Raw genomic sequence first — 27,530 nt, 5'->3', positions numbered from 1 at the left:
TGCCTTAGGGCGCCAATTATTTGGAGAGGGGATCTTTTGAATTTGATCACAGTCATTTGATCACTTCTTGTCTTCAGACAAAAACTGCTGTGTTGCAGGAATCCGAGACAGTTGTTGGTCGGGTATCCGCCTGAATGTTTACTGAAGCAGAAACACGCCAAAAATGACTACTTCAAAACATGAATGGTCCAGTTGTTGCATTTACATTTGCTTAATGTATGTTGCATGCTGAGCAGTTAAACATTTTTTGAATCTAATTTTCCAAATGATTATAAGCAGCTCATTTGAAAGTCACATGTGGTTAGATTTGCATTTAAACAACAAACACGAGCAGCTAATGGCTTTTCTCCAAACGTCTGAGAGACTCCATTGAGGTTATACCGTGCAACACACTGCCGGTCATGCTTGGCTACCTCAAAATGAAAAAGGTAAACTCGTATATAAATCTATGGTTTCAGAGACAACTTTCTAAAGTCACAAATGTCTGCAGAGTTATCTGTGTGAACGAATGACAGGGAGATAAAGATCTGAAGAAAATGGGGAAAGCATGGGGAGGAGGGTGAGGAGTTCAGCCCTGAATCTAGCAATAACGAGTGAAGGTACGGCTGATACCATCTTTTGGTCTGACACCCAGATCATTAAAACATCTAAATGATTGAAGGCCCACATCCAGCACACAGCAAATCCCGAGGCAAAAAGGAGATTTCAGACTTCAAGCTGTTTCCATAGTAATGAGAACAAATAGATCCAAAGAAGGAAAGATAGTCAAATGATAACATTTACAGGGTGGACATATCAGCTGGTCAAATTGCCACAGAACAAGTCAGTCTGTGTGTGGCAGAATGAGTTCCTCTATTGCAATAACTATAGCAACGGTGTTCATCAAAGGAGCTATTGATTCATTCTAATCCTGTTTGGAACAACACTACCAGAGATGTCCCGCTTGACCCCAGAATTAATTGTAGCTCCAGTTACTTCCAGTTGTGTTTAAGGCACTGGTCCGTTCAGTGTTAAAGCATAAGACTTCTGTGGATCAAGTTATTTGCAGATGATCTGGAAACTGGTTCCTCATTGCCAATGTGCTGCTAGATTTCAAACCACTGCATTACTTTATCTTTTGTCTGAAAAAGAATAGAGGGAAATAAGGATGTTGTTGATTTGACTGGTTATTAAATGTAATGCTTTTCATCAAATGTAATGAAAATACTGCAGGTGGGTGATAATTCAAGTGTAAACCGAGTGGATATTAGTGACGCAGAGAGAAAGGGATGAAGAGGTGGAATTGTTCAAAATCTGCAAAGCTCTTATTCAAACACAGATGTCTATCTGAAACCGTAGCAAGCTGTGCCACATTGATGTCAAGTCATGAGATTAATAATGATTTCAGATCCACTGCTGTGAGGCTTTAGGCACAGTAGCACCTAAAGAATCAGCCTGCTGAGCGTAGACTTTCTTTTAGATCCAAACTAAAGACCTTGTGGGCTTTTGTATGTATGACTCTGTCTATTTGCACAGTTTTTGCTGCCTTTTTTATTGTTGGTTTGATGTTATGTGAAGCAATATGAACTGCTTTTGTACGACATGGTGTTGAAATAAATCTTAATCTAATTTAATTGAATTAACATTTGGTAGACACGTCGTACAAGTACAGCAAGAGCTGATGATGCTTCTGCATGAAAAAAAGCCAGTGGGTTCCCAAAGTTCACCAAAGCAAATTCTGTGTAAATTCATTCAATAGCGGGTTGAGAGATTTCACTCAGAAGCAGGAGACCGTAGCTCAGTCAGCAAGGACACCGGACCACAGTTGTCCATTTCATTAAAAAGAATTGTGACAATGTCCCCACTGGAGTACAGTAAGACATTGAGAGGATGAGTGTAGCTAAAACAACCAGAGACCATCTTGCGATCACACCGGCCGGCACGCCAAATTCGACCAGGGCCCTATAGTTGGGGGGCCAGTGACCCCTTCGGCCCCCCTATGACTGGCCAGGTGAGGACAATTCATGCTGCTGTAAACTCACTATTCAGAAACAGAGTGACATCAACGCGAGCATGGCTCTTAATCTCTAGTGGCCTCTAACAAAAGCCCGACCATGACGAGACAAAGTGGATTGTCATCATTAACCAGTGGGTCACATTGTTAACTTCTTCTTCACCAGGACTACCATCCCACTCTTTCTGTATCTGCAGTGCAGCTTGGGGGAGCATTTGAAGGAGTAGAGATCATGAAAGACGGGGATATTGACATTAGAACATGCTGTTGTAAGAGATACAGGATACAACAGGAAAAGACGTAGGCCGGCCCCCTTTGCACCACAGCATGAGAAAAACAAGCACCATGTGTTTCGGTTCTCATTGTTGACTTTCCGACAAAAATCCCACTTCAGAGCAGCGTGGAGTCTCCCTAAAATCCCACCAAACCTTTTAACCCTGACATCAAAAGCCATTCGTTGCCAGCGGGGCTGCCAGACCAGGCCACACCCAAAACATGTCGCAACACAATCTGGTCCAATTACAATGTTCACCTCCCCCATATCTACCCTTAAAGGGCACCTTAATATCCACCCCCCACCACCTGGCTGGCATCAAAGCCCAGAAACCCAGCACTAAACAGGGAGACATATCAGCAACATGTTTGGCTTTCATTTCCTTCTCCGCAGTGGGGGTGCGCAGGGACACGCCGGGCCCCAAGTGAGAGAGAAAAAGACGGAGGTAGACAGAGTTTTTTGCAGCCCATGATGTCTGTGATTTGTCCACAGATTGAGGGGAGAGGACACAAAGAAAGGCCCACAGTCACCACACATTTAGCACATTTTAACATTTATGCGCTTGTGTGTGTGACTTTGTATTCATGCGTGTGTTTGTAATTAGCAGCATTGCATTAAAGCTCCCCTGCAAGGTTAGTGGACACTAGGAGTCCGCCTCCTCCTCCTCCTCCACCTTCAATGCTCCCTAATATCCATCCCTCAGTTGCAGATGTTGGAATTGGCAGAACAATGGGCCGACACAGAAGCAGACAGATGTTAACACACAGATGTAAAACTGCACTGAATGTAATACAGCGCTCCCTAAATCAGACACGGAAGAGACACACATGCAATCGCTTTAATGTCTCTCCTGCAGTCTTGTCTGCTGGCCTTGTGTGGCCTCTACACACCCACCATATGTAGCTGCTGAAAGAGAGCTGTACTTTGTGAATGATTTAACCTTTTAATAGAGAAAAGATGAGATTGGCTACAGTTGAGTCCCTGGATGTGGGTCAGTGGTTAGCAGGTCTGTCTTTCAATCAGGGGGTTGGAGGTTCAATCCCCACCCGAGTCGATGTGTCCTTGAGCAAGACACTTACAAATGTAACATGATTGTAAGTCGCTTTGGATAAAAAATGACATGTGAAGTCAGATGAAGAAAAATAAGGATTAGAACTGTGATTTAGACATCATTTATTGTTGATGTCCAATTATCTGTGCGGTTCATGTACTGAAGTGATTTGTCTCTTATTTGTGTGTGTGCACTTGTTGGTGGATTCTTACTTGAGGAAACGTGTGTGAATGCAAGTGTGTGTGTTTGTGTGTTTGAGTGTGTGCGTGTACGTGCGTGGTTTTCTAAAAAAGCTGGTGCCAATGCTTAGCTAATTAAGCTCACCACAGGGAATAAATGTTTCCTCTCTGCCTGCCATTTGTCACACCTGGCACGGAAATGTCACTAAGAAAAGGAACACACACACACACACTGAACGCAGCGGACAGACACAGTAGGAGAAGTGTTGAGATGACAAAGCTACTGCGTGAAAGTCAGTGGAAGCATAAAGAAAGAAGAGATTAACTGAAAGAGGAAAAAGAAATAAAAAATATGTTATACAGAATTATTTGAGTGAGAAAAGATAGGCAAACTAGTGTGAGTGTATGTGTCCTTCAACTGCTATATATATATATATATATATATATATATATATATATATATATATATATATATATATATATATATTCAAGAGTACATCACAACAGTACATAATTAATTGAGCAGCAGTTCCTCTGATAAATTATGACATTTCATCTCTGTTTCCCATCCAAGAGGGCATTTGTGTTTCTTTTTTTAATAATGTGATGTTTTTGTCAGCTGCCATGGTGATAAGGGAATGGATTAGACCCTGTCTGGTTTCAGTACATACACCCTTAAATCAACACCCCATACTTCTTATTCAATGCAGCGTCAAGGTTGTTTTACAAAAATGTAAAACAACCACAATATGTTGCGTGTTTTATTTCCGCTCTTTTCTTTAATTAGAAGACACAATTCATGTTAATACAATACCCACCTTCCTAACGTACTTAACACAAATCAGTGGTTTGTTCTGAAATGGCTGTAATCTCTTATGGCTAAAAAATCCTAGAAAATCCGAAGTCCTCGTGTAGTGTGAATCGCTTCAGCAGTCTGACTGAGCCAAATCAAGTGGTTATCATCCAAAAGTTAGATTAGTGTGTAAGGACTTCTCTCGTTGCGTTTCCGCAGACTGTATTTCCTCGCTGAGTTGTGGCTGGGGGGATATTTCTGTATGTAGCTTTGTTGCCTGGATACAACATGGGCCATTAACCTAAACCCAACTGCCAGGACAAAGAAACCCACTCCATTTGCCAAACTCTGATGAAGCCTCATTTGAGCTTCGCCTCAAGTTTGGAATGTGGATTTGTGGATTTCACAGCCAGTATGGACAGGTTTTTGACTGCCAGTTACTTTTTGACTTTTTTTTCCTATCGTGTTATCGTGTTAGCACATTCGGGGCTACGAAATATAGAAGAAATCAGATCGGTGCATCCCTCTGAAAAAATCTGTGCCTTCGTTTAAATGGTAACATTTACAAAGCTCATATCAACAGGCATACGTTAAAGACGATGTTAAGCCGTCAGTCAGACCTTCTCCCGTGGGGCTACAATTTATGCCGTGTTATGCTGAAGATTGCCCTCTTTTTCTCTCTTTCAGACACACACACACACACACATATACACACACCAATAGATGAGCTGCTTCGCACTAAAATCTCCTGTTCATTACAGGCGTGACAGCTTAAGTGGAGTGTAGCCCCACAGCCATTGTAACACTACCACCAATAACCACCAACACAGACGTGCTGTGGCATGGCATTGCACAAGAGAGCACCCACAGTGAGAGTCCACTGGAGATTTAAGTTTGGGATAAGGAGTGATGACACTGATTATGTAAAGCTTCCCCCGTCTGACGCAACGTTTTGGGAAGAATTGAGAGAAGAAAAGAAATTCCTCCTTCTTTGTTGCAACCATCTCTTGTTAGATTGAAACAAACGACCCACTGTTGTTGTTGTGGAGTGCAGCGCTGAAATGGATGCCTTCTGCACAAACACCACACGCCTGGATGGCACAGTGTGGGTCTGGGTGCTGGAGTGTGGCACGCAAGCGTTTGGGGGGCAGTTCACTTTCACTTTCAGCTCGCTAGAAAATATAAACTGAAACTGCTGTTCATTTGCAAGCGATTATTGTACAATAGATCAGATATAACATCCTTTTCATTGTTCAAACTTTGATGAAAGTTTCTGAATCGATTGCGATTGAGAGTAAAGTGAGCGCACAAACAGTGCAGCGGAAAACGCTTGCTGTGCAAGTCAATGTAAACTGTGAAGGCTCAGCATTAGGGATGCTGCACCAGACTGGAGCGTCACCTTCTTTCATCCAGCGCTAAAATTCATGCATGCCACATGGTGTTATTTCCATGGATGACTTCAAAGGGAAGTGGAATGAAAGATCTTGTTCTATACTGAAGCACACTGGCATGAGAGGCTCACTAATACTTTTTCATCTTTGTTCCATGGAGTCCTCTTATCTGTCTGTTGTCAACATGTCACTTAGTCATCCTTAACTAACACCAGTCTTGGTACCAGCTGCCCTTCCTTCCTTTTTCTCCCTCCCTCCTCCCTCTCATTGTTCATCCCGTTTATTCCCTCCTCTGTGTTGACAATCGACACATTGCCATTGCTGTCATCTGTTCTAATACACGCTACATGAAGTCCGACAGCATCCGTATGGTCTCGTCCTGCCCAGCACAGCAGAAACATGTTGGCCCCATATGGAGCTTCCCCATAGGGGGAATGTGTCTGGGACGGCTGGTGGAAGTCAGCAAAGATGATAGCTACATGACGTTAATAGACCTGTGGCTTTCATATTGCTTCCGTACAGTAATGACGTAGAAACCTTAAGCTGCTTAAATTGCAAGGTAGGACTATTTTGTTGAAGCTCTGTAGCTTCCTGTCTCACTTTCTTTTTTCATTCTCAGCTTTACCATTTCCATTTCAAAGTTTCCCCTGGAATTCAAAAGAATAGAACATCAGTCGTGTCAGACTAGTTACAGCTTTTCCAACTTTCTGTTTTACATGACACCTAAAGCTCAACTTGAAAGATCTTTCCTTTTTTTTTCTTTGACATATGTCACTGCAAATTCTTTACATGTACTCAAATGGTTAATTTCTGGGAAACACCAACTCTCTATGTTGTTGTTGTTAAAGACCAATGTTCCATGCCGCAGTTATAAGAGAGAGCAGAAATAAGACTTGCGCCTCTTAATCTCCCCTCCTCCGGCTCAGCCTAACTGACATTTTCTTAATTTATTCCTCTCAGGATTCCAACATTTTAATTAGGTCACTCCAAATCTCCTCCCACGCAGCGTTATTCCAAAAAACTTTTATTTCATCATGTTTGTCATTTGCCTCCTTCGTCTCTCATTCTCTCCCTTCCTTTCTTTTTCTTTTTTTTGTTCTTCTCGCAATTATCAGTTTTGCTCAGCGGGTTATCTTACTAATGATGCACTGGGTTTTTCCAACCAAATCCAGCTGCTGCCACATAATACTGCGCTTGTAAATACATTATTAAATCGTGGAATTAAATAAATGGGCATTTAAAGAAATAACTCTCTTTTCAGTGCCTCTGTGGAGGGGAAATGGCACAATTTGTAATAAGGGACTTGGAATCATCCTGTCAACTTTGAGATGTTCTGCCTGATGCCAGCCAACAAAGTGTACAGATGTATGTTTATGTAGGTCTGTGTGTACAGTGTGTCGCAAGTTGAGATTCTTTCTTGATCTTGAGACAAGGTCCCTGCGGCGTATAACATGCACACTTACAGTATGTGTTTTTTGTTCGTCCTCTACTATAACAGAAATAAAGTGTGTATAATCTGTAAACTGTTTCTGGGTGTGCCAGGCGTCCTGGTTTATCTCCAGCCTCGATAGAAACAAGAGGAAATTACTTTTCTACAAAGCGTCTGACAAAGCAAAATCTTTTACACATTTTCCATTGGCACAGCAGGACATGTACTATGACTTAAGTGCTTTTCTAAGGGGGTCTAACTCACAACTGAGGTACTACCTTTCTGGTTTTAATTATTTTGTATGATCAGTCAGTAGATACAAGCGTCCCAACACATCAAGCTGACTGTTGGCGGTCTTTGAATGTCTGACTGTAGTTGTGCTGGCGTGGACAGCACCATTGGCTCTAGTGTAATATTCAAGCGGTTGGATTAAGAACACGATCTACGGTTAATAATAATGTACACTTTATTGATCCCACAGGGGGGAATTCTTCTCTGCATTTGACCCATCCTTAGTTATTAAGGAGCAGTGGGCTGCAGTGAAGCGCCCGGGGAGCAACTGGGGGTTCAGTGTCTTGCTCAAGGACACTTTGACCTGCAACTATGGGGAGAGAGGGGATCGATCCGGGTACCTTGTGGTTACGGGACGACCACATATCCCATGAGCTACAGCCGACTGCAAAAGTAATAAGGTTACTTATGTGCCTTTGTTATATGTTCAAGCGTTAAAGCAAGAGGTTCAGAGCATGTGATGACTTAGTGCTCTTTTTAAGGTCAGCCTGTTCAACATGAATGTCAGTAATAGCCTACCAATCACACTAATTAGGAACAGAAAGGACAGAGGTGAAGGGTGTAATCGTCACAGCAACACGCTGGCTTTACTTTCACACTGCTTTTGAACACACTTGTTCAGAAACTGATTCATTGTTTCTTTTAAGCAAAAAGGCCAAACGTGTGCTGCTTCCGTCCTGGGTTTTGGCAGCAAATATTGACCCTTTTCTTGGGCAGCAGTAGCTCGGGCCATAGAGACTTGGCATGGGAACTGGAGGGTGAAGTCCAAGCGGACCGCTCGGTACGGACTGTGAACTGGAAACTGGAGAGTTGCCAAATTGAAATTCCCCCGAGGGGATTAATGAAGTAGTTCTTCTTCTTACTCTCTTATGGGATTTCAACTGCTGTCCTGATGGACATAACAGGCAGTGGTGAACTTCTGCTCTGGAAAACATTGATGGAAATGTTTTCATTATTTACTGACATTTTATACACCAGACAATTAACTAATTCATTAATAATCAAGTCAGTTGCAGCAGTTGATGGATGGTGTAACCTTTCAGGATGTCTATCCTTATTAGCTCTACCTTTTGAAAAGTTAATGAAACAGAAAAAAAATAATTAAATGAAAAATATCTGAAAGAAATCTGAAATTGACTCCTATAATAATTTTGTAACATAGCAGTACGTTATTGTTAGTATCAAAATATTTCATTTAAAAACCAAGCAGTATCAGGTAGGGATATCACTTGTTGACCCTTTCAGACGGATGGCAAACATAAGTTTATCCCGATCACTACGTTGAAAAAGATTTCCCTCCAGCATTGTTTAACATTGGGAAAGGTTTGTGGTGTTTGTCTTTCTGGACTAAACTGATGGCGAGACATCAAGCAGAGAGATTGAGATGAAAATGGGCAAATTATTTATTATTAGAGGAAAATAACAAATTCATTATTTAGTTGACACTCTAGTCCAGTTCTTTTAGATCTCAGAATATGGACCGCTCATCTGCTGCTCTAAAATGCTATACAGGAAAAAAATACGAGGCTTGAAAAAGCCCCCTTGTTTCGTGAATGACTGCACAGAGAGACGTTCAACTTCATTATTTCCTGGTTGGATTATATTGACTTCTTTTCCAGTTACGGGGGCTGAATGCAGACAGGGGAAATTCATGTACACTCATACAAATCTGGTTGACGAAAGGCTGCCCAGGCACTTAGGAATGCAGACAAACTCATATATACCTGCTAGTCCCACGCACCCCAAAACTCATTCATTCACTTCCTTAGTCGGTCTGGCTAACACTGGTCTAGCAGAGTGACTCTCCAGTCCTCCAGAGGAATGCCAGTAAGATCCAGTTCCACCACAGTCCGACCACCGCTTTCCGACCACAACTCGGAGCAGTTCATACTGCGTTACTGGTTCGTTGACTGCGTTCGATGCTTGAGAATGAGTCCGAACTACAAAGGCCCAAGGATTGCTAATCCATGACCTCCTGAGAAAGATAAGCTGAGAAAGTCGGCTCTATCTTCACCACACTGCAGTGAGGGTTATGAGGGCTGAGCTCTAGCCTTGTAATTTTGTGTGCTCGAGGGTTAAGTGTCTCTCTGCAACTGCAGGATCATGCTTCTGCGCTGCACTGAGAAGAGATTCGGCCAGATGAGTGCAGTAATTATGTGGTTAACCTTGGCACAAGTGGTGGAGGCCAACTGATTATTGGTGCAACTAAAAGCCCGGAAGCTGAAGGCACGGCTAGCCGGCTACAGTGGTGCACTGTGTGGCAAACCCAAACCAGGCAGGGGCTAAACTCCCTCTGTCTGAGAGGAGAAGAGTCATACAGAGCCCCCTCTGTGTGTGTGCGTGTGTGTGTCTGTGTGTGTGTGTGTGTGTGTGTGTGTGTGTGTATGACATAAAGGAGTACCTTTGCTGAGGAGGATAGCTGAGGTTCACTGTGTTCAGTCACACTGTGAATGTAAAGACTGCTTCATGTGTGTGTGTGTGCGTGGGTGTGTGTGTGTTTACTTGGGAAAATGTGACTGAAGAGTGACTGTAACATCTAATCCATCAAACATTTACCAAATCACTAGCCAATGTCCCCCCAAAGACACACATAAACTCCATTTGGATTAACTCAGAGCTCCCTAAATTGAGGTCTGACTTCTTCGTCTAAACCATTTTGACCTCCAGAGCCTCACAGAGGTTTAGGCGTGAACTGATCCTCTGTACAATCACTTACAAGCAAATAGTCGAACATCACAAACTCTTCCTGTTGCCGCTGTATTGTGGGAAAGATTTAACGATTATGTTACCAAGTAAAACAAATTATACAAAGTGACAGATCAAGCCCGCTGCTTACTGGTACATAAGGAAAACATATGTGCTTGTCACCATAGTAAAGACAGCTTCTGCTCCGCTAATCACTCCAACAGAGCAGATGCACAGACTGAGGCATTACTAGCAAAATTAAAGCTACTTTACCCTCTTTTCACAGTGTGAAACAGCTGTCCAAAAATTTAGAGCTGGCTAGAGAGGAAAAATTGGAAAAGGGAGAGAAAGAGAGGGGGGCATTGAGGAACAGAGCAATGGCCAATAGCCAGACCCCGCAGCCACTCAGATCAGATCCCCTCGAGTTGAGGATTAGGTTTTCAATCCAGATTTTAGGCTGGATTTTGGGCTTTTTACTCAAGCTGGGCCCCATCTAAAAATTCAGGGTTCGCTGTGATGTCATATTGTTTGTATGTGTTTGTACGTGGTTGTGGGACACAAAGAGACAGAAAAGTGCTCACAGCCATCGATTGGTATTCAGACTACGTTTGCGGGTCGGTGCCAGCCACAGAAGGAGAAGTTAGCCAGTCCAGCAGCATCACTTTGTCAGCATATCCCAAAGAAAATCCTCTGGGGCCCCTGGGAGCCCAAGGAGGGCACTGGCTAGAGTGCAGAGGGCCTGTGATGACCCAGCAGGAGCTAAATAAACACAGCTGTACACTGACATGAAAAGCCCACAAAGATGTACATAGCATTCACAACGAGCATACTAATAATGACATGTGTATGACAAACGTACATATTTAGTCCCACTTATGCAGCCCTCTCCCCTCATCAGCACAACACAGCATAAACAAACACACAGCTGCAGCGTTATATTAACAGCTGCTGTAGAGAAGGGTCAAAGACAGTGCACTCATGCTGCCTGTGTCCTCTGAATCATCGGCCCACTGCAGGCTGGGACACCATGTGGAGCGCAACACGCACACACTCACACACACAGAACGAGGGAGAACTATCACCTTCCCTGACCTTTGATGTGCAATGCAGCGTGCACATTTCTCCTCTCCTCTATACGCACGTAGAGCCACCGGCTATCATAAAATCATAACCTTAAATTAAATGAATTTAACATGAGTAACATGACACTGTTCTGGAATTCTGTACATGATATATATATATATATATATATATATATATATATATATATATATATATATATATATAATGCAGTGCACATGAGCAAGAGCCCTGCTGGACAGCACCTCTGACACTAAACACACATTTATAAATCAGTGTGTAGCTTCTCACAAAATTGCTGGTCGATTTTAATAAGGTAAACACATGTAATAAGGTAAACACATGTAAACACATTCGCCCTGGTTCTAGTGGTGTGTGATATTAACACACACAGTAGAAAAGCGGGATCAGTTTGACAGTGTGCGTACAGAGAGCATGACACTCACATAAATGCTGCACCTACTTTTGCTTTAATAGATAGGAGAAAATGCAAAATGCGGTAAAAATCCAAAGAGAGAAAGAGATTCTCCGAGACCATTATCTGAAATATACCTCGGATACAGCATCAAATTATAAAGTGGGTATCAATCAGAAAGTATGTGAGTCTACGCACCGATCCGATATTACGTTTCCTTTATCAGTTCATTTACCCCCACACAGGAATAACAACAACATGCGTCACATGCCACCCGGGCCAAACATGTGCAAACCAGTACTGCACACCTGTGGTTTAACACTCTCGTGCACCCGATTTCCCCTGATGATGCCACATTGTGAACAACAACGCTGCGTTGAAATCAGCAGGAGAGCTAGTTAACGTTAGCCGTGAGCAGCAGGTGGGCAGAAAAACTCACCTCCCAGGAACTCTGCGACTCACTAATGAACTAATGTTCAACTTTTCCTTTAATGAGAACACTATGTGAATGTAACAGTGAATCACTGTGCATGTTGTTCCTACTGCTGCCAGGCACCATTCGAACCACCAACCTCCCCATCAGGTGTCAAATGGAATCATTTGAGCAGAAGTCATATACAAGCTATATTCCAAGGAAAAGAGAGAAAAGAAAAAAAAGCTAATAAACCTCCCTTTCATTAATCTCCATTGCTGCCACTGGACATAGTGCCAGTGAAAATATAGTCCTATTCCTTTGATTATTCTTCCCACCTTAGAGCAACACGCTGACATGAGGCAAATAGTTAGCAACTCATTACAGTGCTCCTCTACTGCTGTTAAATTGCAGTCATTTGTGTCTTTTAGGCAAATAGACTGAGTGCTAAACAAGCACATGTGCACTGGCTGAATTATAATTGCCTTGACCAAATCTCTTTCTCAGCAGTCAAGACAATTATGTCTGTATACTTTGTATACCTCGGGAACATGTGCATATGTGCAGGAGGCTATTATTAATGAACACATCCGCACACTATACTTGCTAGAATTGTAGCATAAATTGTACATAAATATATATATGGTATATTTCAGCACCACAGAAGCAGCCACACCTTGTCCAGAGTTTACCTCACAAAACCATTGGTGGAAAGTTACTGGAGGACTGCAGTGAGATCTACTTGGCCCTCCATAACAAAAAAAGAAGGCATAATCATTTTATCCTGTGGGTAAACTGAGTTACATAAAAAGAATGTTGTAGGCTTATTTGCCGGACTAAAATGGATTTCACTCACAGCGGTGATGAAACTTGAGGACAAAGAGAGAAGTCAAAGAAGCCCTTACCCCCTCCTTAAAGTTAAACTCGCCCTTTGGGAGGGTGGAGGGACTGAGAAAAAAGAGCAGTATTGTTCTTTGTTTGAGCTCATACACACAAACACAAATAGAGTGCTGACACCAATACGCAGTCAATGATTTTCCTAATGGTCCTCTCTTCCATGGAAAGGCAATTCTCATGAGGATGTTAAAAGCACTGAAAGCCACGTGTACACTCCCCTACTAGTAGCTCACACACACACACACACACACACACACACCTTGGCAAGCACTCGCTTCCCTTTAACCTCTTTTCTCTTTACATCTGAGTCTGTGTGTTGATTAACCCTCCGTCTCATTTCTTTTGTCTCAGTTGTTTCCTCTTTACACCTCAAAAGCCTTTTTTGAGCTTTCTTCATCATTTTATCAACTTTCAAACATTCCTCAGCTACAATTTCCCTTTCTCATCCTTTTCTCACATTTAGATGAACATGCACACACATTATTCCCTAACTTTTAACACACTGGCTGCATTGAGGGAAACAGATACTTTTATGCACTATTAAAGTACGTTTATGTGGGAATGCATGAACAGGAGAATCTGTTGCAAAAGAATCGAGACAGTAAGAAGAAGAGAACGCTTATGGGTTCATTGTTCAAAGTGTTCAGATCGCTTTCCAAAAATGAAAATCAAACTAGAACAAAAATGAACAAGCTTTCCCGTTTCCTGCAATAGAAGCATGAATGCCTTAAGTACGTAGCAAAAAGCCATTTGACATTGTGCTCACATAATCACCCATCCTAATTATATTCTCTCACTCCCCCCCCTCCATCTACGGACCCGCACACACCCACGTACATTGTCATTTCTGTATACCTCTGAGGCAAGCCGCCCAATCAAATGGAACAGAAACGGGAAGGATGGTTGGCGACAGATGAGAGGAGCGAGTAGTGGCGAGGTCGGAGAGCGAGGAAAGTGAAAGAGAGAGGAAATAGGAATAAAATAAGTGGAACGAGGGCAATTGACGAGAGAGAGAGAGAGAGACAGAGAGAGAGACAGAGAGAGAGAGAGAGAGAGAGAGAGAGAATCTGAGAATCGAGTGAAAGAGCGGGTCAACTCCGGTGGTGGCAGCGTGGAAGCGTCTGCCGAGCGTTGCTGATATGATGGCACGATGATGATGGTGTTGATGATCCAACGCTGGTAGGAATCAGCGAGAAGAACGTATTATTATCACACAGCTCAATTACAGCGCAATTTCTCCCCGGCAGCGACAGCCTCTGCAGGGTTCCTCATTGAAGCTGATTTGGGAGGCCTGCGGCGCCTGGAGGACCAGTGAGCGACTCAGCTGTGCGGTGAGACATCCCCACTCGAGATTGGAGAAGAAGAGGAAACGAGAGGACGACCGGGGAGATGAGGAGTGGGAGCATGCAAGGATGAAGAGGGGGAGGAAGTAGTCAAGGAGAAGGCTGCAAATGTGTCAGCGTTGATGCGTTCGTCTGCGTTAAGACCTCGTGAGCTCCACTCCATTGAGGCGTTAAGCAGAGTGGAGCCCAACAGGAAGGACAGACAGGATGTAAAAGCACTGCTGGTGGAGAAAACACCTGCTCAGTAATGAGGGTTTGAGTTCTCCGGCTGGTCCTGCTGCTTTCAGATGAATACTGAAGAGCAGCTATTCATGTGGTTCAGTGTTTTATCATTTTATTGTGTGTGCGTGTGTATGAACCAAGGGGGGCGGAGATGTAAGTGCAATGCGTGTGTGTGTGAGAGAGAGAGAGAGAGAGAGAGAGAGAGAGAGAGAGAGAGATTGTGTGGGTTAGGTTTTTTTGTGATGCAGGAAGGAAGAGTATTTTCAGATGTTATGCATTCTTGAGGTGTGCGCTTCCAGCACCGAGGGGACGTTGAAGAGTGCGTGGGTGTGTGTATCCACTTGTATGCATTTGTGTGGATGTGTGTAGGTGTGTAAGTCTAACTAGTGCGTCCGGGCTGTCTCGTTGTCCCGACACATACCTTCCAACAAGTGGCTGCCCTGAGGCAAACGCACTGACCTCTCAATTATTATTCATCACGGCCTTGACCATAAACCCAAAACAATGTACTGCTAACTGTGTCATGAGTATGTAATGGGTGAAATATGAGGTAATGATGACCTTCTAGGTCAAACACCACCCAACTACTACAAAGATTGAGTTATTTATACAGAAGACCGACTTCTAACGTTATACGTTTCCTTTTACCATTCTTTTAGGTTTAAGGCTGAACAAATCAGTATTTTTACATCAACAATGGATCAAATGACTAGGAGTCAACGCTGCAGTTCCCCTTCGCTCTACCAATTGTTATAGCTTCATTTAGCGACTGCAGGTTTTATGTTCTATTGAACCTTTTTCTTTCTCTTTCATTTGTGAAAACGTATATATATTCCTTATCTGCGTACTCCACATTTTAATCCAAAAATAAATGTTGGTTCCAGGGTTGGTACCAATAGAAAATTGCGCATTTGTGATATTTTATTTTCACACATCAATATGCTTTACTACTCAATTAATTAAACAAAGGAAGTTCCCACATGTTAAATGTTGTCCAAACAGAAGTGCAGATACAGGAACATCATTTGTAATAAGTCAATTAGATTAACAAAGCAAAAAGACATGATGCCCAGATACGGTACTTGACAGTTTGGTACTCTGTGTCCCTGGCAAATTCCGGTAGGTCCCAAACAAGCATTGGGCTTCAATACCCTACCATTATATACAATGGAAAATTGTGAAAGCCTCTCACATCATTTTATCCAAACTTGTCTGCATTTATGATGATACCATTGGCCTGCTTTGCCCAAGTTCGCCTCATTTTAAAGCATCAGCCACTCGGAAATGTTATCCAGATGTGGATGATACAGAGAAATGTCGAGCAGAAGCAAGTGTCTTTGAGCGTGAACAATTAAACCATTGGAAACACAACCTGTTTCACGGTAAGAGGCAGTGGAGAACTGGGATTACTGGGCAGATTCCTAAATTCCTATTTAGAGATGCTTGATAAAACCAGCTTGATCAGTGTCTTGGCATCAGCTTACCTCTAAATCCTAAACTTCACCAACCGAGGGGAAAATTACAGACCTGATCCCTGCATGCTTGGAGGCCATTTGGACTCGTGGGTTCGTTTCCAAGAAATGGCCTCCAACCACACAGCCATTGCCAGTCTTTTCTACACTAACAAGCCTTCAAACCAAACTGGGTTCCCCCGGGGATTACGCTGGGATCTGAGTCGACGTCGGATTTGTAGAAGGGATGAGACATTTATCTTTTCTTTTTTTTCCCCCCAACATTTCTTCCTCTGGCTTTCTTCTATGTCTCTTTCTATGCCTGTCTCCATCTCCATTTCTTTCCTATCTCCTCTCACTTTCTCTCTTAATCACAGATAGAGACAAGTCTACTCGGCTGTTGGCATTCAGCTCCAGTGGTGAGAAGAAGAAAAAAAAGGAGGAGGAGGAGGAGGAAGAAGAAAAGCGACGCTGTCAGTTCCTCTCCTCCTGCTCCACGGGACTGGAAGGACAAAAGCTTTCCCTGACAGGCCGGATCGCCCATATCTCTGCCCAGCCGACGTGTCATCACCCTGTGTCCTCACCATCCTGCCTGCCACGTACTCGGTTCTGTTTCTGTCACAAACTCCCCTGTCTTATTAGAATAACACAATACATGGGGATTAGTGCATGGTGTGTTGAGGAGGAGATAGCAAGGCAGTGGCTCATGCTCAGTGTCATTAGTCTGTGTGGGTGTGATTACATGTTCATGTGCTTTTGGGTGTTACATGTGGATCAGCGTGTTGCATGTCAATGTTGCGGCACTGCAGCGATTTCAAGTGGGCAATCTGCCGTATGTTTTGCCAGCGAGGAGGCCGTCAAGTGTTTTTCACTGAGATGTGACCATTACTGTTGAGAGACAAATACACTCCCTACTGTCTAATGATCCCCTAAAGAAGTCTATTCCCGTTGAATGCTGCAGGGCGACAATAGAGATGCTATAGATACAGTATACACTGTGACAAAGGCTGAAAAATCTGCAACAAAGAGAATATACTGTATGCCACTTCAGGCAATACAACCTGATGTTGAATGTACGAGTGCAGCTTCTCATCATGTCCCAGTTTGTCAGATTACACCTAAAGGAGATAATTCACTTCTCTATTATCGAAAAAACATATGCTCCCTAAAGTACAGGATTTTTGCATCAAATCACAATCTATAAAACGCTACATTTTTAACAACTGCCGGTTATAAATAAAGATTAGTGTTAGCCAAGGTTGTATTTTAGCTGGTGTTATTTTTATGTTTCATGCTCATGAGGAATCAGCAAATCAAACACTGTCCCAACACTGTCATTATACTCTGATTTAAGAATTACTGTGATTTTTCCAACTAAGCCCTATCCACTTAAAACCTGTGGAAAGAGCAGATACAAAAGCACAGACATGTAACTCTCGTATGGGAAATAACCATAACGGTTCTAACGTTGTGAGCTTACTTTGTGTTTATGTGGGAAACTGTGGCTCATAATAAGAAGCTGATTGAGAGTTTTCAGGGGCTTTACATTCTTGTATTATTTTTTTAGTTCAGATTAGGCTGACACACATGCTGTATGCATTGACTAAAAAAATAATAAGCCAATCATACTTAGTCCTCACAAGATATTTAATTTGTTCTTTTAGGTATTGGAAATGGTACCCAAGGACCCAATATGACAGCCCATCTGAAACCCCAGTGGACTGAAAACTAAAACCATAGTGTGTACTTCCACATTCAGTGGCTGAATTTTCAAACACAATAATCTGATTAAAATGTAATACACTGCGATGAATTTACAAAAGTGTGCTTTGAGAAAACATTCTCTCTTTTTAATATGCAGTTCAATGTGATATCAAAGTTCTGTAATTCCAGTACGATGTGTTACAGCAGCTGGCACTGATCTCAATTCATAAAATACAGTAGATCTATTTTAAATTGATAGCCTTGCAACTACTTAACAGCAAGGGAGTTAGGCCATTGGCCTAACAACCCCTCCATATGGTGATGGTCTAGTCTGTGTAGCCTTTTAGCGCCGACTTAATATCAACATGGATACCCAACTTCAGATAAAACTAATTCATCTCCCCACCAGCCTCGCCTTCCTATCAGTCTCTCCATGTCTCTCTCCCTCTCTTGCTGTCTCTCTCAGGGCTGTCTGCTAAGCCTCTTACCTATGGGATTATTGGTAACGCTAGGTATTATATAGCTTCATTCATCTGGATGATGCGTTATTAATGTGTTGGGGAATGACACCATCTGTAACGGCGGGATGATGAGAGGAAGATTGTGTGTGGGGGTGGGGTGGGGGGGGGGGGGGGGGGGGTTCAGAGGCAGGAGAGTCAGCTGCTGGGCTAGAGTTGTGGTGATGCAATTGTGTGTGTGTGGGGGGGGTGGGGGGGTGGGGCGGGTTCACGGAGCAATGCAGCTCTAATTGGTGGTAATGGTGAGGTTTGTTTGAATAGACTTGACAGGAGAGAGATGAACGCCACTTGTGATCTTTGATTTTGCAGTTTTACAGATGAGGCATACAAAGGCATCCAGCTGGGCACAAATAACATGCAATCATATACAGCCTAGCTGAGGAGAAAGGATAGTAAATGGTGTGTCTGTTAAGCCCTTCTCAGACATGCATATTACTCTGTGCTGTCAAAAAAGACCCTGAGTTAATTGTCTCTCTTCCTTGCCCCTTCCAGACATGGCTTCTGTTGTAACATGTACTGTATGTTCATAATGTAATGGGATTTGGGCTGTCGAACATGCAGACAAATCAACATACATGAGAGATTTTGGAAGAACATGTGAGATGACGCACTCGACCACTCTACCATCATCAAAACACCAAATGAGGTGATAACTTTAGGTTGAGTGTGTTTTTATGCTCATTTGTTACCCATCTGTCGGGTTCTGTTACAGAACAGCTCCATGTTGACTTTGTTCAATCATTGCAGGACCATCGTGATAATAATTCATCTTTAGGTCAATAAGAGAATAGTGGAAAAAAAGTCCTCGTCAGAATTTAACCAATGAGATATCTTCAATTTGCTTGTCATGTAGGACCAACAGCGTAAAACCCATTATATTTAATTTCCAATTATATAAAGCAGAGAAATGTCCTCAGATTTGAGAAGCTGGAACCAATTGTTGCTGATTCATTTTCTGTTGATCAAGTATAGAGGAAAACCACTGGATGATGAGTTGGCAAAGAGTGACATGAAGGAAGAGAAGCATTCACACAATTTAATTTCATGATATAATTGAAAGATTTAGAATGATTCACATCCCAATTCAGTCCTGTTTATTGGACGCACAATTATGTCAGTCAAATGACATAATTTGGCAAAGAAAATTACACTTGCCTCTGTAGCCACGAGTATCAGAAATAACTGAAAGTTGACACAGACCTTTTGGTTTAGAGCTTGGCTACTCGTTCTTTAAATCGGACATGAAAGACCAGCCCCATTTTTCATGGCAACATTATATTACAAGTATACTGTACATATTGTTCTGATGTGAAACCCCTCAACACATTATTTGCTATTAACTTGATGATGCAGTTACCCCCTTTGCACTCTTAAATATAATACGATCACGAGCTAGAGTCAACTTACGGCGCGGGACTGTGCTAGTCATGCCGGCCCGGTTTCTGCTCCCAAGTGTATTTGTAGTATTTTCTAACATCGATGACACTTGTTGAATAGTTAAATGGCTATTCTGCTAGTCAGCGGTAGAGAGACAGAAGAGGACAGAGAGAGAGAGGCTGTGCTGTAAATGGGTTACATGGATGCCGCACTGAAGAGGCCGGCGGTACGTTCAGCATCTGTCCTCGAAGGAGTGTCTTGACTGCGTTGTGCTGCTATGAATACCCAAACTTTCAGTCCACAAACGATATGTAGTCTGAAGTTTTCGGATTCCATACTGACACTGACATTTTGCTTATTAGACTGCATTGTGATTATGATAAAATAGTTTTCTGTTGCTGGTTTTTGAAGAAGGATGGTGTCCTGTATACAAATTACACTTCATCATCAAAGAGTCTTGGGGTTCTCGATGCATCTCTTTCAAGTCTGACGGGCATACTTCCTTTCCTCAGATCTGAATATTTTCCCACCTCTCTCCGAGACTGACGGCAGAAGTTTGCAAAATTACGACAGATGGACGGACTGATGGGCAGGCTGTACTTTACTTTTCCCTCATTACAGGTTTTACAGAGTAACACTTTATTGATGTAATGATTGGGACATTTGGTGAAATTTGAAATCACACAGTGTCTCTGGACTGTAATTATGTATGTTCAAAGGTCTGTTTAAAGCAAGATGGCTCACAGTCCAAGACAATTTACTTTCGAGGAGTGACAATTTACCTGCCAATTACCATTGCTAAAGTGGCTTTGCTATGATACAAAACCCTGCCGGCACATGGAATGGCATTGGTTTTGTTGGAACGAACTGCACTGCCAAGAACACATTGTGAGAATCTGACACATGCGGGGAAAAAGGTGACAAAGGTGATTTTGTTCCACAGTGAAAGAAAAGACTCTAATGCAATGAATAATGAGAAGGCTGGCCTTAAAATAAAGTTAAACCGCTCAATAGGGTACTTTTGTATTACTCCTCTGTAACCTACAGTAGGCCGCTCTCAAGAAAAAAAAATCAACCTTGGGAGTGCCTTGGTAGCCGAATGGTTACAGCACATGACATGTAACCCCGATGCCGTGGGTTTGATTCCGGCCTTGAGACCTTTGTTTTATGTCATAACTCTCTCTCTCCCGCCCACTTCCAGACTGCTTCTATGCTGTCATCTGTTAAATAAAGCCAAAATAATGCCAACGTTTGAATGAAAGGGAAGTAACACATTCATTTAAAATGCAACACACATATATAGCCTGTAACTGTACGCTAATGTAGGATTGGTTGCATCGGTTGCATTTTATAAAGTCAACTAAACACTATGCTTTTTCTAGGGCTTATTATTATTTTAATAATCGATTAATCTGTCGATTATTTATTATTATTTAGCATTCATTTCCAACCCGTTACGGGTCTCTCCGATGGTCTTTGCTCTGCCGTCTTTTTTTTTTTGCTCCGCGCTCAACTCAAACTTTTTTTTTATACTCAAACATCTCCGCGTCTTATTGGGTGGCGTAATAATCGCGCAACACAACGAATCGATAATGCAATTTGTTGCCAACTATTTTAATAATCGATCATTGTTGCAGCCCTAGCTTTTTCCCAACATTGGTTTTATCCATTGTGTTGAGTCCAAAATACTTCCTCACATTACTTCTCAGAAACGTTGTCGTCGAGGACAATCTGTTCAGCGCAGCTTGTACACTCTGTTTTACGTTAGCAGAGCGAACAACAATTGCCAAATTTGTCTGCAGGCAGCAGTGACATAATACAATAGATAAGAGTGACACTTTATGAAAGCCCTTCCCTGGTGTACAAGACAGACCTGTTGTTTTTACATGTGTCCTCCACATCTCGAGCAAGGAGGTTCATGCGGATACATTTTCGAGAAACCAGAAATTTGGAATTCTCGAACAGATCATTACAAGCCGAAACTGTGATTTATGCCCACGTTCAAACTGTGGAAAAAGGAAATTGTGCCGCGTGTAATGTAGTGTGTAGCTATAAATGTGTACATGGGGGTGTTTTTTGTGGAGCCGCTTCCCTGCATCAATGTACCGTACGTCATTTTGGGTGTTTATGTGAGTCAGCACTGTGATCATTGTGGGATGAATCACGTTGTGGTGGTTGGAGAAAAGACAATGGATTTCAGCAAAGCTCACAAATGACAAAAACATGTATGGTGCATTGTTACTGTACTCGATTAAAAACAAACAATAATCCCAGCATGACTGAAGAGTTTTGCAATGTTTCATTTTCAATTCCATCAATCCATTTTCAATACCGCTTATCCTCATTAGGGTCGCGGGGGCGCTGGAGCCTATCCCAGCTGACATAGGGCGAAGGCAGGGGACACCCTGGACAGGCCGCCAGTCCATCGAGGGCACATGTAGGGACATACAACCATTCACACCTATGGGCAATTTAGAGATCAATTAACCTGCAGCATGTCTTTGGACTGTGGGAGGAAGCCGGAGAGCCCGGAGAGAACCCACACTGCCACGGGGAGAACATGCAAACTCCTCATTTTCAATTCCATTAATGTTAATTCTGATGGTCTTCATCTAAGAGCTCATATAATATATAAGTATATGCTGAATAACAGTTTCAAATACTTTGATTGAAGTTGCCACCAATATGAATAAAGTTACATAGGAACATTAATATCAGGATATTTACAGTCACATTTGGGAAACCCCACAGAGCTGATATCGTCTCTAAATTCAGTGTTTCACACTCTGACAGGAGGCAACATCTGTTTCAAACCATTCAAGTCAAATATCTACTGGCACTCAATTATTTGCTTCTGCAGCAAAGCCAAGAGAGCCACTGTGGCAAAATAACTGAGGAGTACATCTGGATAATACAAAATAATTTACGATATTTCGTGGTTCAGCATGTCATGTATGTATAATAACTATGTTGTGGAAATGTGTCGAAAAAACTGTAGTAAATGTGCATTCTCAGATGGATTGTAATCTTTGCCGAAGGAAACCATTAGAAAAACTGCAAGTGCAATGGAAAAAGTGTACATCAGAGGTAATGTTACAATCCCATGACTAACAGGAAACTCTTTACAACATGTGTGAGCTGGCCACCCGCTGGGTACATGGGGATCATGACAGTATATGACTACCAGCAGCAGATGGAAAGAAACCGCTGATGACCAGATGTGAAGCTTGGAGCCAGACGCTTTTCAAAAAGTCTGACTCAGCCTCCTGCTGGAAGAAGGTTGGTTTAATTCTGGTGCATTAACCATATTTCACGCCCGACACCAGGACCGCCTTAATAAGCACCTATTAATAATAATTGTGATGCTATATCTCATATAATAAATTGATGTCAGGCAAAACAAGACAGACACATTAACAAGTGTAGACATTTCTGAGGGGGGAATCCGCAACAGGTACAGACAAAAAAAAATACAGTGAAATAAGGCATCGCTTTTGAGTTTTTAAAATGTATTTTTTGGGCGCTTTAAGAACCACAAGCCAAGTGCTATATAGTCCACATTTATATATGGAGAAATACTAGGCAACTTGCACTAAAACAATCTAGATTGATGAATAGCACAACACATAAGAACAATATGTATTAATGTTTTTGGGTTGAACTGTCCCTTTAACACTCACAGCTAACATAATGTCATTCATGCGCTTATATATCCAGAAACACAAGGCATGTGGAGATGTGAACAACATGCTGTGGTGTGTGGCAGAAGAAAACATCTTTGCTCTCTGGCAACATTTCCCTCAAGAGACACAACAGGAGGCCGCTAACGACAACTGTAGCCCCTTTCTGCCGGGTTGACACATCCAAAGCTATGCATAATGTTTCCATCCAAAACAAGTTATTACACAGAAATGCTGCTATTGTCACACTGTAGCTTCTGGCTCATTCTATTTTGGATCAAAGTGCTGCTCTCCCCTCTCTCAGGCGCGCTGCCTCATATAGCATCAGTTGGCGCTTATGCGTCACACACACACACACACACACACGCACACACACATACACACACACACACACACACACACACACACACACACTCCACCCAAAAGGGGAGAAAGAATGAAAATACAGTTATTAACCATTTGAGGGGAATGTGGCCCAGAGCGACCAGTTGAATGTGATCAGTCCGGGGGCCACAGAACTGCAGAGAACTGGTTGAATATCTGACTGGCAGCCGGCGAGCTGACTGGCTGGTGGGACTGACTAGCATACAGGACTGTGTGAAGTGCCTCGAGGCGATGGGGGATGAAAGCCCTTTTTTAAAAGGTCATGAGTGCAGATCCACTGTGTGTTTTAACAGTGAAACACATTTGGACAAACCGGTGTTGACGCAGCGTGAATAGGTACTGACACAACTGATCCCCAGCTCCCCGTTATGTCACTGCATTACTAATTCCTGTAGGAATATTGCAGCAATTCCATACAGCAAATGATAACGGTGCCCTAAAGTGTTATAGTGTAAACTCACTAATGAGTCCCTGCAGGACTATTACAGGGACATTTGTTGAGAGGATTCTCCGACTGTCGAGAAATAGACTCAAACATAACCCATACTTAGCACGACTTTGTGCTGTGGAGATGCCGGCAGGTGGAACAAACAGGCCTACCAGAGGAAGCCAGTGAGTCACTGTAGAATCTGCGGAGGAGACAGATGATACAGTGCACGGCTCCGAGTGACTGACTGAGCGCGGCGGAGGCCACAGTGTATCATGCTACATCAAAGCCGGTTATCTACTGGTTGCATGGTGGCTGAGGAGTCGGCTGTACTTGAATGGCTGGCAGCGTTGTGAAGGGAAAGCGCTGCACGCTTGCCAGGAACAACTGCGTCCAATTTCTTTAGGGCAGCCTAACTGGTTGGGAGACCATGTGAGCAAGAAGCTCAATTTTTGAGAATTTGAATTGCAGGGATCAGGTTGGGAAATTAATCACATGCTGCACTGAAGCCCCGTACAAATACAGAACTGGTTGCTTTGTGTCGCCTCCAGGGCACCAGTCTTTGGAGTCTAAAAAATACATTGTTGGATCTTTTGGCAGCCAATTCTTAAATGTTCAAAGTCAAAACGTGGCATTAGCTCTTCTCCTTCTGAATGGTCACCGTTCCACAGGCTTGTCTTTATCGCAATGCATTCATCATGCCGGTCTGTGTGTTTGCTGGCTCCACGGTCACATCTATCGTGACCTGTGTGTCTCGTGCTGCCACTCGCAATAAAGCTGTTTGTGTTTTCACAAACAACAGATGACTCGGGGATCTTTGCAAACTCATCAAAAGCAACTCTGCAAATTAGGTTATGTTTCAATTTGGCCTCTCAGACAGCACTGCTGAGCCATGCAGCTACTGCGTTTCACTTAAAACAACAAACAGAGCGTGACAGGCATGGGCTTCAACCCCAGCCAGATCTTCTATTCATGCTACTATCTTTTTTTGGGGGAGGATTTGCCCCGTTGTCATATCATTTTGCCCTGGAGTGAACTACACGCTGAGTTCATATTTCATACTCAGCTTCGGCATACACTGGGAGTCTGTCTTCATTGAAACGGCGCAGTGTGGTTCCTGTTCTCGGCGAGCTGAGGATGCTCGGAGTAAAAAGGGCTCGCTTGCATCTCTCTTGCTTGAGACATCCTAATGTTTCCCTGACGAGAAAGCCTCCGTTCAAGTGACAACATTTCATTCATTTCGAGGCCCGGCCGTGGGCTTTTCTCCCCAAAAAGCGCAAACTGGAGATGTGTTGACCTGCCCGCCAACCTCTTTTGGACTTCATCCCCCGGCGAGTCTCTTATTTTCTCCTTTCTTTTTTTTTTAAATCTCGCGTGGATATGATATGGCTACATCGGTGGCGCATCTGTCTTACCGGCTGCTGTATGTGGCGAGACGTCCCCTTCCCAGGCGGAGGAAGATGCTGCCGTTGCTGCTGCTGGACCCCGTGTTGGAAATAGTCGCTGCCAGCGGCTTTGTTGCCCGCGACCCGGTCCCTCTTCTCCCGCACGCTGGAGCCTCCGTTTTCTCGGTCTTCGCCGGAGTCGAGGCTGCTGAAGTTCCACACAATCAGCGTCTGGACCAGCAGCACCGTGAGGGCCACTATCAGGGCGGACCGGGACCGGCGGGCCAGCCTGCGAGCACACAAGCCGCCGACCATCTTCACGCCGTGCTGCTCGGAGCTGGAGGACCGTCTGTGGCTCTGCGCAGCGCGACGGGAGGAAGCAGTGGAAGTAGAGGGAGGAGGAGGGGGGGGGGGGGGGGGGGGCTGAGCTTACAGTGGCAGAGGCGAGGAGGAGCATCGAGAAGGAGAGGCACAGGGCCACCGTGTGGTGGAACTCGGGGAGGAAGTGTGTGTGTGTGATTCGCCAGGCCGTACTGTCTACGCTGTCTAGGCTCTCTCTTGGAGAGGAATCAGACCGCACATTTCCATCTTTCCAAGAGGAGGACTCTGATTGTGACCACATATTTGCAAATGTCCTAATTTGCATTGCTTGATATGATTATTACAAGGCAGAGAACAGCAGTATTATTTGGGCCTCCAGGGCTCCAGGCGCACAGGAAGGAAGCCAGTCAAACATCCCCATAGTATTTTTTTTATTTAGGGCTTATCTAACGTAGGGATGATTGTTTCCCTTTTACACCCCACTGGTTGCATCCCAACTGAAATCTTAAAAGAACAATTACTGTGTTCTTCCCTGCCTCCCAGCTGTAAGTGACAGCTGTGTGGTGGAGCTGGTATTCAGAGATGTGGTCTCCTTGAATCTTTAACTGAAAAGCGGACCTAAAATAATTTCTGTACCATTGAGAATAATCCACGTTAAGAGCCAAACCATCATCACATTTATTACTTACTTATTATAGAAAACCAAAGACAAATATCTTGCGTCTAATTATGTGTATCAATCTGTTCACCTTGACCGCACAATAAGAAAAACTACAAGACATCTGAAAATGATGATGTCATTCACACTGAAAGGAATCTGTCTACCACTTGCTGAGAGTTTGTGTAGGAAGCTTCGTAAATAACTAGTCAAATCAAACTTTTAGCACAACACCATGTAACGTTTTTACAGTAGCCAGATGATGTTGATGCTGCCAATCTTTTTCCAGTTAGAAAACAAATAACAAATACTCTTAGGAATAATCATTTATTTAAATAAACTTACAGCTAAATCCAAACTTGTGACTCAAGTACTGACAGCAACTACACCTGAGTGTTGTAAAAAAAACACTCTAAAAACGCTTGCACTGAATCAGCCAATCACAGGCCTCCAAAGGTTACATGTCAGGGCTGCATCACACCATTCATCATGGCTTAATGCACACCTCTGAAAAACCCCTCATTACGCATCATTTCCTCATCCCTCATATTGAATGATTTAAACTTCATGATTAGACATTTACCTGTAATAATGGTTGTATTAGACTTGCTGTTTGAAATACTAGTCATATAAATAAAATGTAAATAAAAGTGTGAAACATCTATGAGGCCGTGTTGAAACTTGGATGAGTAAAATATTTTTCTACATTTGTTGCTTTTTCTAAATCAACAAATATATAATGTACGTACGTGTGCGTGTGTGTGGTCAATCTGTGACTTGAGAAGAATCACATTAACATAAGAGTATTTTAGTGTATAGACACAATTCAACATGCCAGGAATGATGACCTTCTTTACATTTGTTGAATACTGACAGTACCAAAATACTTAATAGAAAAACGTGAAGATGAAGATGCACTTCAGAGCTCAAGACCGCCAAGTGTGTGTAGTTGTGGGATAGCATCTAACTTGTATGAACTTCATGCTCTCATGGATAAAAAAAATATATATATACAGTATATATTGGAAAGTCTGGGAGACTTTGAACTGGGTTAATTTACATTTAGTGCTCTTATATAATTTATGTGATGAAACCTTATTAAAATTATTTTGATAAGAAACTTAATTTTGATATTGCTCATGGCACCCTGACTTACAACAAGTACTGGTG

The 27,530-nt window shown here is 42.9% G+C and overlaps 1 protein-coding gene across 1 annotated transcript in view; it reads right to left on the bottom strand.

Moving 5' to 3' along the window:
- Positions 1-25,736, bottom strand: part of LOC117738643 (xylosyltransferase 1-like) — a 75,470-nt gene extending 49,734 nt beyond the window's left edge. Inside the window, exon 1 of the mRNA XM_034544639.1 lies at positions 25,412-25,736. Coding sequence (XP_034400530.1) covers positions 25,412-25,696 — 285 coding nt within the window. The 5' untranslated portion in view covers positions 25,697-25,736. The remainder of the gene's footprint in view (positions 1-25,411) is intronic.
- Between the last annotated feature and the right edge of the window lie 1,794 nt (positions 25,737-27,530).

Source organism: Cyclopterus lumpus, chromosome 1 (assembly GCF_009769545.1).
Source record: "Cyclopterus lumpus isolate fCycLum1 chromosome 1, fCycLum1.pri, whole genome shotgun sequence".
NCBI lineage: Eukaryota > Metazoa > Chordata > Actinopteri > Perciformes > Cyclopteridae > Cyclopterus > Cyclopterus lumpus.
Note: the sequence above shows the minus strand (reverse complement) of the source record. Positions and strands in the feature narration are given on the sequence as shown.